The 19,642-nt window shown below is 41.4% G+C and overlaps 1 protein-coding gene across 1 annotated transcript; it reads left to right on the forward strand.

The window, feature by feature from the left end:
- The first annotated feature begins 14,252 nt into the window (after window positions 1-14,252).
- LOC105477881 (chymase 1) lies at window positions 14,253-17,197 on the forward strand. Its single transcript, XM_011734767.3, has 5 exons — window positions 14,253-14,340; window positions 15,023-15,173; window positions 15,927-16,062; window positions 16,249-16,503; window positions 16,884-17,197. The coding sequence occupies exons 1-5, from the start codon at window positions 14,283-14,285 to the stop codon at window positions 17,025-17,027; spliced, it is 744 nt and encodes a 247-aa protein (XP_011733069.2). The 5' UTR covers window positions 14,253-14,282; the 3' UTR covers window positions 17,028-17,197.
- The last annotated feature ends 2,445 nt before the right edge of the window (window positions 17,198-19,642 follow it).

The raw sequence follows: 19,642 nt of genomic DNA on the forward strand, positions 1-19,642 counted from the left end.
ATGTCTCTGCTGCCTCTATATGGAGCACTTGCAAAAATGTTCTCATTTATTTTGATATATGCACAAAATCTATATGTACAAGCGAATTAATCTTAAAATTAAGAATTTTTGTTCATCAAAAGATAAGAGGGTGAAAAGGCAAACCACAACATTGAAGAAAACATTTGCAATGCATGTATTTGACAAAAGACTCATATCCAGAATATACAAAGAACTACAAATCAGTAAGAAAAATCCAGACAATGCAATTTTTAATGAACAAAATTTTAAATACACACTTAGCACAATAGATATTGAGATGGCCAATATATATGTAAAACATCTTTCAACCCTATTGGTCTTTAGATAAATGCAAATTTAAAACCACAATAAGATGCCATTACCCAACCTCCGGAGTGCCTACCATAAAAAGTTTTGACATCCTAAGTGTCAGCAAAGTAAACCAACAATACCAAAACTTTTGGACACTACTGATGGGAGTGGCACAATCACTTTGAAGAAAAAATGTTTTGTTCAATGTATGCTTATGTTGAGCACGGCAATTCCTTTCTAAAGATACATGCAACAGAAATGCGTACATCTACGTACCAAAGATACGAATAACAAAGTTCAGAGCCGATCCATTCCCAATAGCAACAACTAAATTAGAAATAAGACAAATTTCAATATCCAGTAGGATTAATATATAAATTATAGTATAATCATTTAATGGAAGAATAATCATCAATCAGAATTAAGGAATAACATTTCACACAAACACATGGATGAATCTTTACAATAATAATGTTAAACAAAAGGAACCAGACACAAAACTGACTGATTGATCCTATTTACATAAAGTTTTAAAACAAACAGGTAAAATTAATCTAAGGTAACGGGAGTCAAAGTAAAGGTTACATTTCAGGAAAAGAAAGGCAGTGTCTGAGAAGGAATTCTGAGATGCTGGCAATGGTCTATTGTCTGATCTACGTTGCAGTTTCATAAGTGTGTCACTTTGTAACAAAACGTTGGGACTACACCTAAGATTTGTACACTTTGGTATGCTTGTGTCATTCTTCAATAAAAAGTTCGTTTTAAACTGCCTGAAAACACCATATGTTTGTGTAGCTGTAGTGCAAAAAGAAGTCTCATAAGCTGCTGGAAAGAGCATAAATTGGTACAATGATTTTGGAAACAGTTTGGGATTCCCTATTAAAGTTGAAGCTATGTGTATGCTTTGACCAAGTGATTGTATTCCTAGATAACAGGCCATAAAGACATGTTCAAATGTGCACCAGGATACATGTTCAAGAATGCTTTTCCCGGTATTAGATGCATAATTTAACGAAACGAGACAGAAGAAAATGTCCATCATCTGTAAAATTGATAGTTAAATTGTAGTATTCACACAATGGAAACAATGACCTACACACGACAACATAAGTAGATCCCACATACATAATATTAAGTGAAAGAAGCTAGTTACAAAATAATACATACATATTATCCCATTTATATAGTATTCAAAATAGACCAAACTATATTTTATAGAGGTACATATATAGATGGTAAAAATATAACTATTTCACTTTTCCAAACTCAGGAGCCAAATAGATTCAAAAAAGTAAGAAATTATCACAGAAGTCAGTCAGGCTAACAGTTAACCTCTAGTGGAGGTATAGAATTGTGATTGGGAAGCATACAGGGCTTCTGAGAGCTGTCTATGTTTCTATTTCTTTTTTTTTTTTAATTTATTTATTATTATTATACTTTAAGTTGTAGGGTACATATGCATAACGTGCAGGTTTGTTACATATGTATACTTGTGCCATGTTGCTGTGCTGCACCCATCAACTCGTCATTTACATCAGGTATAACTCCCAATGCAATCCCTCCCCGCTCCCCCCTCCCCATGATAGGCCCCGGTGTGTGATGTTCCCCTTCCTGAGTCCGAGTGATCTCATTGTTCAGTTCCCACCTATGAGTGAGAACATGCGGTGTTTGGTTTTCTGTTCTTGTGATAGTTTGCTAAGAATGATGGATTCCAGCTGCATCCAAGTCCCTACTATTTCTTAACCTAGGTAATGGTAATACAAGCATCTGCTCTATAATCATTCTTTAAACTGACAGGTACACTGTAAGTCCTTTCTGTATAGGTGATATATTTCACAATTTAAAAACAAAAAATAAGCCAGGCATAGTGATGAACACCTGTAGTCCTAGCTACTCAGGAGGCTGAGGGAGGAGGATTGCTTGACCCCAGGAGTTCAAGGTTGCAGTGTGCTATGAATGTGCCACTACACTCCAGCCTGAGTGACAGAGTAAGACGCTGTCCCCCGCCCAAAAAAAAAAAGACAGGAGGGAGGAGCAATCTAAATGACCATGGATGAATGAATAAAGCAAATGTGCTATATACATACTATGAAATATTATTCAGCCTTAAAAAATGAGGAAATCCTGTCATATGTTAAAGCATGGATGAAACTTGAAGATGTTGTGTTAGGTGACGTAAGCCAATCACACACAAGCAAAAAAATTTTTAAACTGCATAGTTCCTCTTACATCAGGTATTTCAAGTAGCCAATACTCATAGAAACAGAAAGCAGAATGGTGGCTGGGGAAGGGGGAAATGGGGAATTATTCAATGGGTATAGAGTTTCAATTGTGCAAGATGAGAGAGCTCTAGAGATCTGCTGCACAGCAGGGTGCATATAGTTAACACTACTGTACTGTACATTTAAACATGGTAGGTTTGTAAATTATATGGTTTTTACCATGATTTTATGTGTTTTTTACCACAATTTTTAAAAACTGACCTATAAGACAAACTCTACATTTTCATGGCACATAAGCCCTTCCTAACCCAGCTCTTCTCCAGCCTCATCTTCCGCCATTCCTGCCCTTTTTCACTCAACTTTCTGCTGGATACTTTATGTAGTTCCACAAACACCCATCCTTTCTCTTGCCCTCTTTGCATAGGTTACTCTGCACAGAAAGCCCCATCTCAATGTGGCCAATGATAAATCTAACCTATACTTGAGATCTCAGCTCAAATGAGGCTGTCACTGCTTTCCCAGGACAGACTCGAGAGCTTCTCTAACCACCCCACAGCACATTATACATCTCTCACTGAAGCACATGGCTATTTGTGCTGTAGTTATGAGCTTGCAGATTATGATCTCCTTTGTCTCACCAGGGTCTGGTATCTAGGAACTGCTCATCCATCTACTTTCTCACGGTAAAGTGAGTCAGTGAGTGAGTGAGTGGCATTTTATTAGAACCCCAGAGCTTGGGAGGAATAGAGAATTTTGATAGCCAGGCTAACACAAATATTGTCATTGAAAGAACTCATAAGACAGCAGAAGAAAAAGAATAGAAGGTTGAGGCTGGGTGAGATAGTGCCAGTCATGTATCAGGTGGTTCTCAAGGAACCCAGGCCATACAGAAAAGGTTATAAAAATTAGGAGAAGCTGAAGCAACTGCAAGAATGCATGGAAATAGTGGCATGTGAGGTCCCACAACACAAAATGAGGATGCACCTAACCGCCCCAGCATAACATAGAAAGGATGTTATCATTCTCACAAGGCTGGGAAACCCCAGGACACAGAACCACTGCTCCTCAGAGTAGGGCCTGGGAACAGAGTGGTGGCTCCCAGAATCCCTCAGATGCTGTGATAGGATTGGGGCAGGTGGAAGACTGTTCCAAGTGTTGAGAGGTCCTCTTTTTATTTCTTTGGCCTTTTAGAGTACTGGCGTAACTTAAAGGAAGACAATTCTGGTTCACAAACTCTTGGAAGAGGTTAGTGATCTTGGGGCCAATAATGTCAATACTGATAACTAACTTTGAGTACTTACTATGCCTGATACTTTCCCAAAACAATTTTAATCCTCACTATCATTATGCCCATTTTATAGATGTGGAAGTGGGGAGCTAAGAGAGATAAAGAAACGCACCCAAAGTCACAAAGCTAGTAAAGGGTGCTACCAGGATTCCAATGCAGTTTGATTCCAGAGCTCTTAACTATGTATTTAATACTTACTTTACCTCATTCCCAAATGCATGGCGTGAATAAGGCTTTTGTAGGAAAAAGATGTACCCTTTCCCAAGTCTCGACAATGTGATCTTTGCTGTTAATCAAGAACATTTGTCCTGAGAAATTCACCACTCCTTTCTCCTTATGACATTCCTCTTACAGGCACTGAAAAATCAGTCTTTCAGAAGAGGTCTTCATATTTAGAGCACTTCCCTATGGCAGCATCAATAGACTAGCCAAATGTTCAGAACTCTGTCAGTCATGCATAACTGCTAAGGGAAGGAGAAAGTTTTTCCTGGATGTATGTGTTAAGAGATAAGGAAATACCGGAATAAAGAGCAAATGAAAGGCAGAATCATTATCTGGGACAACACTGATTTCAGATCCTGGAGGGCTAAATCCACGACTACTCAGAACTCCTGAGTAGGCTGCCTCCATTCTTGGCAACAACCACAAATCAAATGAGTTTCATGTAGGCATGTGAAAAGGAGAGTTTGTGACATTACAGACCTCTTCTAAATCTCACCAGATATGAGATCACCATTGATAGATTTGATTCTAAGATGCAGAGAACTTTCCGTTGCTGGCCTTGCCAGTGCTGAAAGCTGATAGAAGGAAGGGCAGCATCACAAGGTTTAATGAGAGAAGCATCCCAGATTTAAGGGTTTCTACCCAAACCCATGGGAAAGGAATGGTTTAAGGACTGCTTAGAATGAACACTGAAGGATACTGGTGAAAGGAAGTAAGACAGAACAGGAAACAACATAAACCCAACTGTTCTCGGGTCTGCAATGAATCTGCAACAGAAGCAAGAAAGCAAAAGGGTCGGGTGCAGTGGCTCACTCCTGTAATCCCACCACTTTGGGAAGCCGAGGTGGGCAGATCACTTGAGGTCAGGAGTTTGAGACCAGCCTGACCAATGTGGCAAAACCCAGTCGCTATTAAAAGTTCAAAAAACTAGCCAGGCGTGGTGGTGCGCACCTATACTCCCAGCTACTACACCTATACTCGCCTGTGAGGCCTGAGACTATAAAAATCCTAGAAGAAAATCTAGAAAAAACTCTTTTGGACATTGGCCTAGGTAAAGAATTTATGAATAAGACCTCAAAAACAAATGCAACAAAAACAAAATTAGAAAAATGGGACTTAATTAAACTAAAGAGCTTCAGCACAGCAAAACAATCAACCTACAGAATGAGAGAACCTACAGAATGAGACAGACCTACGTACAGACAACATATAGAGTGAGAGAAAATACTTGCAAACTATACATTCAATAAAGGACTAATATATAAGAAACCCAAACAAATCAACAAGAAAAAAATACAAATAACCTCATTTTAAAAGTGGGCAAAAACCATGCACAGTGGCTCATGCCTGTAATCCCAGTATTTTAGGAGGCTGAGGTGAGCGGATCACTTGAGATCAGGAGTTTGAGACCAGCCTGGTCAACGTGGTGAAACCCTGTTTCTACAAAAAATACAAAAAATAGCTGGGAGTGATTGTGGGTGCCGGTAATCCCAGCCACTTGGGAGGCCAAGGCAGGAAAATCACTTGAACCTGGGAGGCAGAGGCTGCAGTGAGCCAAGATAGCGCCACTGCACTCCAGCCTGGGCGAAAGAGTGAGACTTTGTCTCAAAAAAAAAAAAGAGCAAAGGACATTAACAGACATTTCTGAAAAGAAGACAAACAGCCAAAAAACATATTTAAAAAACTCATCACTAATCATGAGAGAAATGCAAATCAAAACCAAAATGAGTTACCATCTCACACCAGTCAGAAAGGCTATTAAAAAAAAGTCAAAAAAAAAAAAAAAAAAAAAAGCCAATGCTGGCAAGGATGCAGAGAAAAGGGAATGCTTATTCACTGTTGGTAGGAGTGTAAATTTCCTACGAAAAACAGTATGGAGTTTCTGAAAGAACAAAAAATAGAACTAGCATTCAACCCAGCAATCTCACTACTAGATATCTACCCAAAGGAAAAGATATAATATCTCAAAGATTCCTGCACTTGTATGGTTATCACAACACTATTCACAATAGCAAAGTCATAAAATCAACCTAAGTGTCCATCAGTGGCTGACTGGATAAAGAAAATATCTAACCACACACACATACACACACACACACACACACACACACACACAACCCATGGAATACTATGCAGCCATAAAAAAGAATGAAATCATGCCCATTGTAACAATATGGATGGGCCTAGAAGCCATTATCCTGAGTGTAGTAACTCAGAAACAGAAAATCAAATTCTGCATGTTCCCTTTCATAAGTGGGAGCTAAACAATGGGTACACATGGACATGGAGATGAAAATAAGAGACACCAGGAACTCCAAAGCAGAGGGATTGAAAAATTTCATATTGAGTACAATATTTCACTAGAAGCCCAAACCTCACCATTATACAATATATCCATGTAACAAACCTGCACATGTACCCACTGAATCTAAAATGAAATTAAAATAATGTTAAAAATCATAATAATACAGATCATGCCTTATAAAATTGAGAGAAATGGTTTGTTGTTGGTTTTGCTCTGCTTCTACAGTCCAGGACAGCAGGATGATGTAAGGAAAGATCATGCAATTGGATATAAGTTCGATACCTAGTTATGTTTACGCTTACAAAATTTTGTCAAGTGATTGAAATTATCTAAGACTTAGTTTCTTCATCTGTAAAATAAAAACAATAATACTTCTCAGGGTTGATTTGAGGGTGAATGAGATAAAGCACACACCTGAACTCTCCCATACGTCATAGGTTAAAAGATGCACAATATTTCTCATTTTAATTTCTTCACAACAGAAATGAACCCGGTAATTAATGACACATTATTGTTTAATTTAGAAAAAATTTTATTCTTCCTCAGTGGCACATAAAATAATGAGAGTCCAGGGTAACTTCAAATAACAACAGCTGCAGATATCAATTTATTCTCAAGCCAAGTGTGACTCTCAATGCGCAAGTGGTAACCCCAACCCCTCCAGAGAACACAACTGTTCTCCTTTATACGTTCCATTTTTTTCTCCATTCATTGGACTAACTCTTCCTCCCACAACCCCTGTTACTCATATTAGTGGAATGGAAAAAGTATGAGCTTCAGAACCAGACAAATTAAGTTTTGGCTCTGCCGCTATGTGACATTCTGAACTTCCACTGAGTGCCACATAATTGTGTATAATAATACTAACCCCAAAAGACTGTTAATAAAGATTAAATGAGAAGATACATGGAAAGTCCTAGCAGTGCCAAACACATTGTAAATTCACCCTTTACTTTTGGTAAAAGAATCCAAACATAATAAGCTAAATATTATATAATTCCATTTATGTCCAGAATAGGCAAAATACATAGAGACAGAAAGTAGATTATTTGTTGCCAGGGGTTGTGGGGAGGTGGACAATGGGAGTGACTACTCATGAATACAGGTTTCTTTATGGGGTGATGAAAATGTCCTAGAGTAAATGGTGTTGATGATTGCACAACCTTGTGAGTTTACTAAAAGGCACTGAATTGTATATTTTCAAAGGGTGATTTTATGGTATGTGAATTACGTTTCAATAAAAATATAGAAAGAAAGAAAAAAATAAAAAATAAATTCTCCCTTTTTCCTTCCTCCTCACACCACCACATTCCTTTCTTCTGATTGTTAGAATTGAAAGAAGGGCTGATACCTAGATTAGGGTCTGGCAAACTATGGTCTGCAGGCCAAATCAGCCTCCCACTTTCTTTTGTAAATGAAGTTTTACTGCAACACGTTCATATCCAGAGTTTACAAATTGTCTGTGTTTGCTTTTGTGCTACACAGCAGAGTTGAATAGTTGCCACAGAGACCATTTGGCTCTCAAAGTTGAAAGTACTTCCTACCTGGTGATCTACAGAAAAGGTCCCTAATCCCTGCTTAGAATGGGCACTACAGCACCTAAAACTCCCGCCTCCATGTGTTCCACTATCTACTTCTAGAGAGCTGCTCTGAATGACAAGCATGCATCCCTCATCCTAGTACTCTTGGGAACTGACCGCAACTTCTACACCACCAGAGCAGAGAGTAGAGTCATAAGAATTTCTGATGAGGAAGATAACCATGCCAGCATGAAAGGCAGAAACGAGATCAGGCGGTTTCTGTGGCTTCAAGCCCTCCCCTTTCTTCTACTTCTAGGGCTATAAAAGCAGGGCCCAGTGAATGGGTGACAGAAGAACTAACCATGGTCAGCATGGGCAGTGTCACAGAGAAAATGCAGGCCCTGATCATTTTGCTGGTCTTCCTCTTGCCTCCTGAAGCCAGATCTAGTGAGTCTAGGGTGTAACTTCCTCTCCTCTAGGTCCTCAGCCCCTATTCCAAAATCTTTAACCTGGGTCAGAAAAGAGCCTAAAATAATGCTGCAGGATATCTTTGCTTGTGTTCTAAAGGGAGATCTCTACCTAGAAGAGTCATATTCTTTCCTGCAGTTGATTCGAGTGTCCCAGGGACAAGAAGACTAGGGTGGAGAAAGAATTAGAAACTGGCTTTGGAAGTTTCCCTTAACCTACTTTGTTCAAAATGCCCCCGATTCTTATCCACGGCCTTTCTCTCGTATTGAGGAGGGCAGGATAAGGACATGATGAAATGTCTAAAGGAAATGACAAATCAAGCTGGGTAATGATTCCATGAATGTTTAATTTATAATTATTGATTTAAAGAAAAAATATTTTTTGCACTCTTAAGTATGTATGTTATGATTCTCAGTTTTAAAAAAAATTAACATGAACCATAACCAGAGAGAAGCCATTTTTTTCTGTAGCCAGGTCATACAGAAGAACTGTGCTCCTCACCAGCCTTTAGGGGTGCACTTAGGTGATGGGGTGTGTCCAGAAAATCCCCTTAAAAACACACATTGAAGGCCTGTTTGTGACTGCCATTTCTACTGCCCACTGACCCATTCCCTGAGCAGCCAGTGCCCCTTCCTTACTTCAATCATTAACTGATAGTGAAATATTGATTTCTCCACCTTTGGTAGTATTAAAGATCATTAAAGGGAATGTTTGAAATTATGAAAAAGAACTTCAAGTTTCAGGGGGGCAAAAAGGTTGGGGGAGAGGAGTTTCCTAACAGGGATCCCAGTTAATACATAATCAATATGCAAGTTTATTTATACATCTCTCCATGTCCACTCCATCTGTATCTTGCCATTCTTGACCTGCATTTCCATCCTCCTTACCTTCCCCAGAGGACAACTCATTTTCTTTGAACAACCTGGCATTTCCCAGAAAAAAAAAAGTGAAGGGCTGGGAGCTGTCTGTTGTCCTGATTTGCTCCCTCTGCCTTTCCTTCCAACTGTGGTTGGAAAGAAGCACCATTGAAAAATCCCTAAACGACCCCTGCAGGCTCTACCCTGTGGCCGTGGACACATGCTGTTGATACCACCTGTCTCGTGAGTCTCACATAACTTGCCCTTTCACACTATCTACCCCATTAGCCTTACCAAAACCATACCTGCATCCTGGGCAGCATCTGCCCTTCAAGAAACTAAGGAATCTCCTTGCAACCAAGAATGACTAGACCAATGAGACACCCTTTAAGGCCTCAGCACAATATAAAAATCCCACAATATAGTAATCTCAATAAGGAGCTATCAAGCCATTGCAGGACCATCTAGAATACAACTAGAGTATAGTTCCTTTCAATCCAGGAACAATACTCTAACATCTTGGCTCACAGGAAGCAGAAGTGAAGATGATGAAGATCAGGGCTGAGCCTGTGAGCACCAGCTCCACCCCTGCCACCAACCACAGATTAAACAAGCATCATGTGGACCCCTGGGATGGAAAGAATAGCTGTTGCCTTATCAGCGTCCCCCACAGCGCACCCAGAAAAGATAAAGTCATCATGGCTACAATGTTACAGAAGATGATGGCCCAAGAAGTAGGCCTGCTTAACTGAAACTGAGAGTGATAAGGGGAGCGGTAGCAACTCAGAGACTACAGCAGAAGCCATCCACATAAAAGAGCTTTGCCCAAACTTATGATAAAGGACACCCTCAGACTCTCCGTACTTTAATACTAGCCCATTTCAGAAATGGTGAATGGAAAGAGAAATCTTACGAAGAACCCCCCAAAAGAGAAAAATGTTTTTAGATTTGTGCTAAAGAGTCTGGAAAAGAAATAAGGACACACACACTGAGAAATCTTCCTCCTGCCCCAACACTGGGAATAATCTCCCAGGATCTCTCCATATCTCATTCTCCTGGATACTCTGTTCACTCAGAAATATTGTGCAGAGTGCAGTAATTCAAAAGTGAACTATTGTGTTAAGAGTGAAGGCAATATAGTAAAATAAATCAATTTGAAAGTAATTCTCTTAAATTGCTTTATAGATGTTTAATGTAAGCTAATAGCTGTTAAATGTAAACCTTAAATTCAGAAAAACTTGGTCATTCAGAAACTATAGAAACAGGCAGGACTTATTGCAAGGGCAAACACAGAGTGAGCTCCAGCCTGCTTCAGGAAAATCTGCCAATACCATAAAGAATGTACTCTGTCTGCTCCACCGCACTACTGCTCGGTCTGAGCCCATGCCATCAGCTGTCCCTGACCCACAGGAGTTCTTTACAAGAGACTGCAAAATTCATGAAAATTTCTAGGTGTTTTATACCTGCCACCTCGAGGGTTAAAACAATTTGCATAGAAATTTTCAATCAAGAAAGACACAGTCATTACTCAAAGAACAATAAACAGCCTGGCAGCACATGAATGAATAGAAAAAAGATGTTATATGCAAAGCATGGAATAACCAAAGTCCATAAAGGATGTTAATCTGTAATGTGTTTAGGAGAATTTAGAGGAAGTATAAGATTTATTCTTTCATCAAAAAAAATACAGCCAATGAGGGCACATCTATCAATTATCCATCAAGTGGTGATATGGCAGCACAAGGCAAAACCCAAAGGAATAAAACCAACATTTATTAAGAACCAATCATGTGGCATTTCATATGGAGCATCATATTTAATTCTCAAAAAAAGCCTTGTACTGTATCATTCTTCATATTTTATGGATGCAGTAACTAAGGTTGAGAACTTTAAAAATTTTCCTAAGTTCAGACACATAGCTAAGTGGCAGAACCAAGATTCAAACTCACCCCATCTAACCGCAGAGCAAACTGCATGCCTTAAATGTCAAAGTGAATAATAGCACAGTTAATACATGCTTTGGGAACTCAGACAAGGGATGATCCCTCTGCATTATAGTTACTAAGGAATCATTGCCATTATTTAAATGCCAGTGCTTCTACATCAGGCCCAAATTTTCTGTCCTACTAACTGTTAATCAAGACTCGATTCAACCTCTACTTGAGTATCTGCCGCGATGAGAAATCACTTACCTCCACTGACCACACATTTATTTTGTAACAACAGATTGTTAGTAAGTTCTTTCTATACATACTCAACAGCTGCTTCCCAAGATGCTGTAGGATTATGTCTAGAGTCGAACTAGCCGGAAGCAATTTCCAAAATACACCATTGCACTGTGCAGCAAAGGTCCCACTACCCCTTGGTTGGCCCAAACATTCTAGGCAGCACTGGACATCTGAATCATCAATTATTTCCACAAACCCTTACCCCTCTGCCACTCACCCTCACTAGAAGAATTAATTCTACATGATAATAGCTCCCTCATGTTACTCCCTTCTAAGTCAAATTGTACACCCCTTTATCTGATAAACAGAGTCTAAGTCACATGACCTAAATGCAAGAGAAACTGGGAATGGAAGTTTGTGGATTCTACCTTAGTAAGGCAAAAATTATCATTGGGAATTCCTCTAATACAAGAAGGGTGTTCCAGAGACATTAAGGAGCCACATAAATGGAAAATGTCTACTACAATCAATCACTTGGCTGCCCAACATCAACATTCATTCTTTTGCCATACTTAAAGTTTCCAAGAACAAAAATTATCCCACTGAACGTAATCTTTACTATCTTTTATATAAAGGAAAATTAGGCTTGACTCAGCAGAACTGAAATAACCCAGTGTCAACAGTTACTGCTTTTAACTTCAAGTACTGTGAAGTACCTAGGGTACCTAGAGAGGTGATACATGCTCCAACAATAGTTTGATCACATTTTCAATTTGATATTCTCTAGTCTCCCAACTTGATAACTGTACACTAATCCATAAAGTTCACTACCAACATGCTATATATAAAATAACCAAAGGGGCTTCGAAGAAGAATGAGAAAAAGGAAATACCTTAAAATACACAGGTATACATATGACAGAGAAAAGAAGAAAATGTGAGCAGATAGTGCAGTCCTCATTTCTGAAATTGGTCCCCTGACTGGGGCTATACCTATTCCATTTCCTGACCCTCAGCCAGGCAGGTGGAACAAAACTTAAGTCTTGGTGGATCTGAATCTTGATGCTGTGGAGCTGTCATACTAGTCCCAGACTACCTACCTCTCAATTTCTCATTATATCAGTGAAAACAAACACCTTTGATTTGTTTAAGCCTCTGCTTTTTTGGTCTAATTGATGTAAGACCACAGGACAAGACTTCTCCAGCTCTGGATTCTCTTCTGTTCTGCTAACGGTGGAATGCCCAGAGTAGGGTTGCCAACTTTAGCAAATAAAAAATACAGGATTCCCAGCTAAATTCAAATTTTAGATAAACAACAATTTTGTAATATTAGTATGTCTCATTCAATATTTGGACATACTTAACTAAAAAATGATTTGTTGTTCATCTGAAATACAAATTTAACTGGGCATTCTGAATATTCTCTGGCAACACTTGAAAGAGTGAAGAAAGTGCTATAAGGACACCTAAGAAGACCAGATTTGAAAAGACATTAGGAATGTGTGTAAATGTCTTATTCTAGAGAGAGTTAGAGCTGTAGGTAGAACTTGGGAAATTAAGTTAAAAGCAACAGAGGGCCTGGCCAATATATACTAAGGAGTGGATCACTCTGGTCACAAGCCCAAGCTGAGACCAAGGGCATAGCAAGATGATTTGGAAAAGGCACTTATACAGTACACATCCCCATCTTTTGAACTAAATGCCTTGTAAATCTCCAAGAGAAATGACAGTCCACCACGTGGACTGCCTTCTCTAAGTCCGGGGAAAATAACGGCTATGTGCTTGAAACCCACTTCTGATATTATAAGGTGTGTAGTCTTGGTCATGTTAATGTGTCTGAGTCTCAATTCTACAATTGTAAAGTGACAGTAATGGTGTGTCCCCAGGTTGTTGTGGAAAGCTTGATTCTTAATGTGACAGTAGGAAACCCCAACCTCTCTGGAGCAAACACCCTTCTATATCTTTACTTCCCCTCTACATTGGCAGGACTCTATTCCTCTATTTCTCTCTAGTGCTAGAGCAGAAAGGGCCCTTGATTTGGAATCAGAAAAACCTAATCTGAACCATAAGCTATGATAGCTGATCTAAAAATTTGACTATCATGACATGATAATGATCATAACGGTAATACATATTGATAGGGTTGCTATGAAAGTAATAATATCTAAGAGTTGTGACAATATATGATAGGCCTAGACTCTCAGAAAATGCTAATTCCAATCCCAATTGCTCTTTGCATAAATTTCTGTCCTAGGGTCTGTTCCTTTTCCACATCTAGCCTCCTTGGATCTCTCTTCTGCCAAAAACACGTGGTTCAGAGGAGAGAGATCCAGGTCAATGTTTTTCAAATTACAAGGAATTATCCCTTTAAGTGGCATTGTTGCTCAAGTTTTGACATGTAGTGGAGTGGAGTGGAGTGGAGTGGAATGGAAACTAACAGAACATCGCAGAAGGTTAAGATAAAGATTGTTTTCTGAAACCTTTGATTTTTGCTTACGTACTCACACATACATATGTGCATGCATTGGGACTCTGCAATATGCATTTCTGACTATGGATCATAGCCATAAAAATCTTTGCACTGAACATTCAGTGGGCCTTTCACAAGCTGCCCTAACTGGGAAAGAAAAACATGGCCCCTCCATTTCCTGCCCCCAACTCCAGAAAAAGCACCATGGTTGAGGGTACATCTGAGAAGCCAGCACTTGGGAGTTCAGGGCTCAAGTTCCTCTCTAGAAAAACACAGGGTGATTCTGGGGGAACTTCTGATCATAAACACAGTCAATTCAGAGTGAGAAAAGAAAACATGACCACGCAGTTCCTGTGGTTACCAGCCCTGCCCCTCTCTTGCCTGCTGGGTATTATAAAACCCAAGACTGGAAAGGAAAACCAGCATTTGCTCAGGCAACCTCTTTGGGAAGATGCTGCTTCTTCCTCTCCCCCTGCTGCTCTTTTTTTTGTGCTCCAGAGCTGAAGCTGGTGAGTATCGGGGTTCTTCCCTCTGAAATCTGCAGTATCAGCTCCTGAAACAAATATGTTTAGTCTGAAAATAGCTGACTCTTGAACAGCGTTCCAAGATCTCTCTTCAAGAGTCCCAAAGGGAAATTTCCACTTGGGATGCACGCCACCCCACCCACTGCCATTCTCTACAGCCTAGGACAGCTCCCAGGAACAAGGAATTTTACCTCAATTATGGAAAAACCCAGAGCAAGTGGAAGGAAAAGGGGTATCCCCAGGAAAACAGACATGTCCTCTTAATCTTCTGAGCATCAGGGCTACCCATTACCTTGTTATTTGCTGAATCTGTGGCCACGCTCACGAGCTGTGGAGAAATCTAAAACAGGAACCTGGACAGCGGGTCCTACACAGAGAGAGAGGAGGGTGGGCCAGGGCAAGGTGGGAGTGGGGGAAATCTGAGGTGAAAACATCTGAATGGAGCAGAGGCAGGACCAGCTGTTGCACCTGGAGGAAAGAATGGATTTCACCTGGAAGGTTATGAGTGGGAAAGATACGAAATATAGGAGACTGGAGAGGGAAGGTGGGCAGAACACAGGGTAAGAATGAGATTCCAGGGAAGCCTCGCTCAGCTTTAACCCAATTTGTCCATTCATTGGAGAGAGTATTAAAACCCATGTTTAAACCCTGGGGTGCTCTGTTCCAGGGGAGATCATCGGGGGCACAGAATGCAAGCCACACTCCCGCCCCTACATGGCCTACCTGGAAATTGTCACCTCCAACGGTCCCTCAAAATCTTGTGGTGGTTTCCTGATAAGACGGAACTTTGTGCTGACAGCCGCTCATTGTGCAGGAAGGTGAGAAAACAGGGTCCATTTATCTCCAAATGGGAGGTGAACAACCAGAGTAGCAACCAGGGATACACCTGCACTGGGGCCTGAAGAGGGGGTCCTGGGTTTGGTCAACTTTCAGGAGAGGGAAGACTTGGGCTGAAAGACTTTAGTCTGTGATTGAATAGCTTCCTTGAGCCTCAGTCACTGTGAGCTAAGCTCCCCTTCGGAGGAGAAGGAGGCCCTGTCCAAGGTCCCTCTTGTAGCAGTAGCACCCCTCACCCCTACCGAACTCAAGGCACACGGTTCACTTTTCAGGGCCCCACCCAGTCTCAGGGCCACTTCCTCTATGGCCTTTTCAAGAACACTGACCTCTAGTTCTCAGGGTCCTGAACTCATCATTTTATGGGAGGCAGAGAACAGGGTCCACATGAGACCCTCACTTTTCCCTTTAACTGATATCTCCTGCTTCAGGGGGCTGGCCCTCATTCAGGGTTCCCTGAATCAGGAAGTGTGAACCCTGTCCCCTGAGTCCTCCATGGTCTGTTCATTCCCCAGTAATTCCAGGGGTCCTAGAAATTGTGTCTCTTCCCTGAGAAAGCTCTTTCATGAGTAAAACCTGAGCCCCTAAACGCCACAGGTGGCCCATGAAAAGGGAGATGGGTAGAGTCCGGGGACCCAGTGAGAGACTTTAGTCCCCTTTTCTCAGAATGAGCTCACCTCAGGAGAAACCCCAAGCCATCCCTGTCACTCCTTTTCCTTCCTTCTTCCTCACAACAGGTCTATAACAGTCACCCTTGGAGCCCATAACATAACAGAGAAAGAAGACACATGGCAGAAGCTTGAGGTTATAAAGCAATTCCGTCATCCAAAATATAACACTTCTACTCTTCACCACGATATCATGTTACTAAAGGTGACAACACCTCTCTTCTCCTTTTCCCCTTCCCATTCTCCTAAGCTTCTCCTTCAGGTCCTCGTTGCCCTGAATTTTTCTTAGGACTTGACTCTAACGTGAAGCTACTCACCCTGCCCCTCCCTGATCACCTTCAACTGCCCAGAACCCATTTCGAGGACTGACAGTCCTTCATTCCCTTCACAGTTGAAGGAGAAAGCCAGCCTGACCCTGGCTGTGGGGACACTCCCCTTCCCATCCCAATTCAACTTTGTCCCACCTGGGAGAATGTGCCGGGTGGCTGGCTGGGGAAGAACAGGTGTGTTGAAGCCGGGCTCAGACACTCTGCAAGAGGTGAAGCTGAGACTCATGGATCCCCAGGCCTGCAGCCACTTCAGATACTTTGACCACAATCTTCAGCTGTGTGTGGGCAATCCCAGGAAGACAAAATCTGCATTTAAGGTGATCCTCCAACTAGGTTTCTTCTCCAAAACTCACTGTTCAGGGACCAGAATGCTCTTAGAAGGAGATTGGGTCAGAAGGTTGTCAGCCAGTGACAGAGTTGGCATCACAGGGATTGTCTGTCCTCCCATGGCCCAAGACAGCCTCTGACCATCCATTCCAGTCTACTGCACTGGGGGCATGGGGTGACATGAAGAATGTGGGTGACTGTCCCAAGAAAGGAAGAAGGGGTATCAGAACTAGATGTGTAAGTGAGGAGCCCCAGCTCCCGGGTCTGATTTGACTTTAGGTCTCACTGTGACTCCAAGCTGGCTGGCAGACAGGAGTGGAGGACTTCCTGGGCTTACCTTCTTCTCTCTCTCTCTCTCCTCCCCCTCCAGGGAGACTCTGGGGGCCCTCTTCTGTGTGCTGGGGTGGCCCAGGGCATCGTATCCTATGGACGGTTGGATGCAAAGCCCCCTGCTGTCTTCACCCGAATCTCCCATTACCGGCCCTGGATCAACAAGATCCTGCAGGTAAATTAACCCTGGATCCTGAGCCAGCCTTAAAGGGAACCTGGAACTGGACCTGACCAGTAAAGTGTGTGCCACTCATTCTTGCCTGCCCTTGGTCCCTCAGCCACAACCCTGAGCCTCCAGAAGTATCCTACAGGTCACAGAACTCTCAATAAACCTCAGTGAAGACACAGCTTCTAGTCATGAGTGTGTGTCCCCTCTCTGCTGCTCTCTTCTCCTTGCACATAGCGACCTGATTCCCAGCCCAAGCACACAAGGATTTGGAAGGGGTGTGTCTGTGTGTGTGTGTGTATGTGTGTGTGTATGAGAGAGAGAGAGAGAGACAGAAAGAGAAAGAAAGAAAGAAATAATGAAGAAAAAATTGAGAAAAAAAAAGAGATTTTCCCTGGAAAGGCGGGATCCATATTTCCAGCATGAGAAATGCCACCAAATCCTTCCTTGCCTTAATTATCACCGCTATACCAGTTCTGATTTATCTTTAGTAATACTCAGAATCACTAAGAACATTTTGAATTATAAACAAGATATAAGATGTTTACAGCATCCCTGGCATCTTCCTACTAGATGCCAGTTACAACACCCCCTTCTCCACTGCAAAGTTGTGACAACCAAAATGTCTCCAGGCATTGCTAAATATCCCCAGGAGAGGGAGGGAGGAGGAAAGAAAGATCACTCTCTTTCGTTGAAGACCGCTGGTTTAGATACATGATATAAAGAAGGCAGTTGATACCACACAGGGCCCTCCTCATAGCCCACATTGATAAGAAAAGAGCTTCCCTCTGTGAAGCTTTCATCTGATATGCAGAGAAGATTGCCTTCCACTTACTTATTGTTACAAAACAGATACTGAGAACAGATTAGAGGAGAGACAGCATCACAAGGTCTGTATGAGCAACACCCATCCACAAATGGCTTCACCCAAACCAGCAGGAAGTCCACAACCTAGAGCCTGCTCAACACAAACCCTTGTCACGGGAGACTGACTGGAGGAGAGAAAACAGGGCAGGACAGGGACACAACAGCCAGAGCCTGAGGCTGGCAACACCCATCACTTCTGAAGGTGTGCTGAACACCTTTGGCCAAGTGAACTATTGCTAGGAATTTTCTTTAAGAAAAAATCAAAGACATACACAAAGATTCATTCATAAAAATTTTAATCGCAGCATTTTTAATAACAAAAATCTGGAATCCCAGACATGGAGGAAAGCTTCTATGACAAACTTGTATGAATGAATATTTTAAATTCACAAGCTTTGTGTTAAAAACATTTAATATGGAAAAATTCAAGAAAATTCAATATATTCAATATAATGTAATGTTTTTACAAAGCAATATGAAAAATCTTCCTATAGTAGAATCTCAGTTTTGTAGCTATATGTTTTATATATGCACAGGAAAAAATTGGAAGTAATTACATCAAAATAATTATGGGGGTTATCTCTACATGATGGGATTAATAGCTATTCTGATTTTGTCTTTATGCTGGCTCCAAGTCCCATCCTTGTATTCTAACTATTGAGGATGCAGCACCACTCATGGCTCCACCAGTGGATAAATGCATATAACCATCTTCAGAATCCCATTGGTCAGGGTTTTCTGCATGGGAACAAAGCATCCTTCCATTTCCAGGTGCGTCACTCAGCCCATTCAGGAAGCTACCACAGAAGCTAAGTCCTACAGGTTCCCTCAGGTTAGTGAGTAGTCTTTTCTGGTAATTGGTGTCAATGGTCAATTGCAATCTCCTGAAAATCTCCACTGCCACAGCTGGTCCCAGAGTCCTAATTGATATTTTGCATCTCACTTCCACCACCCACTCTAGGTGCCCCCCCACAACCATCTAGCAGTTCAGTAAGTCTGAGCTGTAGTCTGATGGAGTGACCCAGAGCTCTACCCTGAGGGGACTGAGTTGTTAGTTGCTTTGCACTTGTTAGGTTTGGGTTGTTGTAACTGCCCATTTACAATTATCAGTGAGAACAAAAGTATAGGGGATACTTCCAGGGAATCCCCTTGGTTGCAGTCATACTCTTATCTTCTCCCATTGCATTGCAGCAACCCTAGCTTCTCATGGTAATTAAGGCCAATTATTCTAGCCATAAGGCAACTCTTTCCTTTGCCTGCTGGTCCACTGTTATGAGGAGTCCCAAACGGCTGAGTGATAGTCACAACTTCCAGTTCACTGGAGCCTTTCCCACCTGCACTGGAAAAAGCATTTTCTTCCTGGAAACTTAGACCTCTAAACTGGCAGAATTTGAGTTTGCAGGAACAGGAAGATACAAATTCCACAAGTAAGTGCCTGGGAGTGATAACTAAAGGGATCAATTCCACTTCTATCCCTTGATTCCTGGACTCATATACTCTAGCTATGTGGGACACCGAACCATAAATTGGTTATCGATTCAGCATATGTATCACATCCTGGAAAGCAGTGCTCCAACTTCCAACCCTACAGGGTGTCATCTCTGAGCTGGCACCTTAGCTGAGCTTTCAACAGGCCAGCTCATAATTCCACTAGGTTGACTGCTTCTGGGTGGCATGGTATATAATAAGACCAATGAGCCCATCATTTTACATTATTTGCCATAAAATGAGTCCTTTGCTCTGAGGTAACATGTGTGAGAACCAGG

Source organism: Macaca nemestrina, chromosome 7, assembly GCF_043159975.1.
Source record: "Macaca nemestrina isolate mMacNem1 chromosome 7, mMacNem.hap1, whole genome shotgun sequence".
Lineage (NCBI taxonomy): Eukaryota > Metazoa > Chordata > Mammalia > Primates > Cercopithecidae > Macaca > Macaca nemestrina.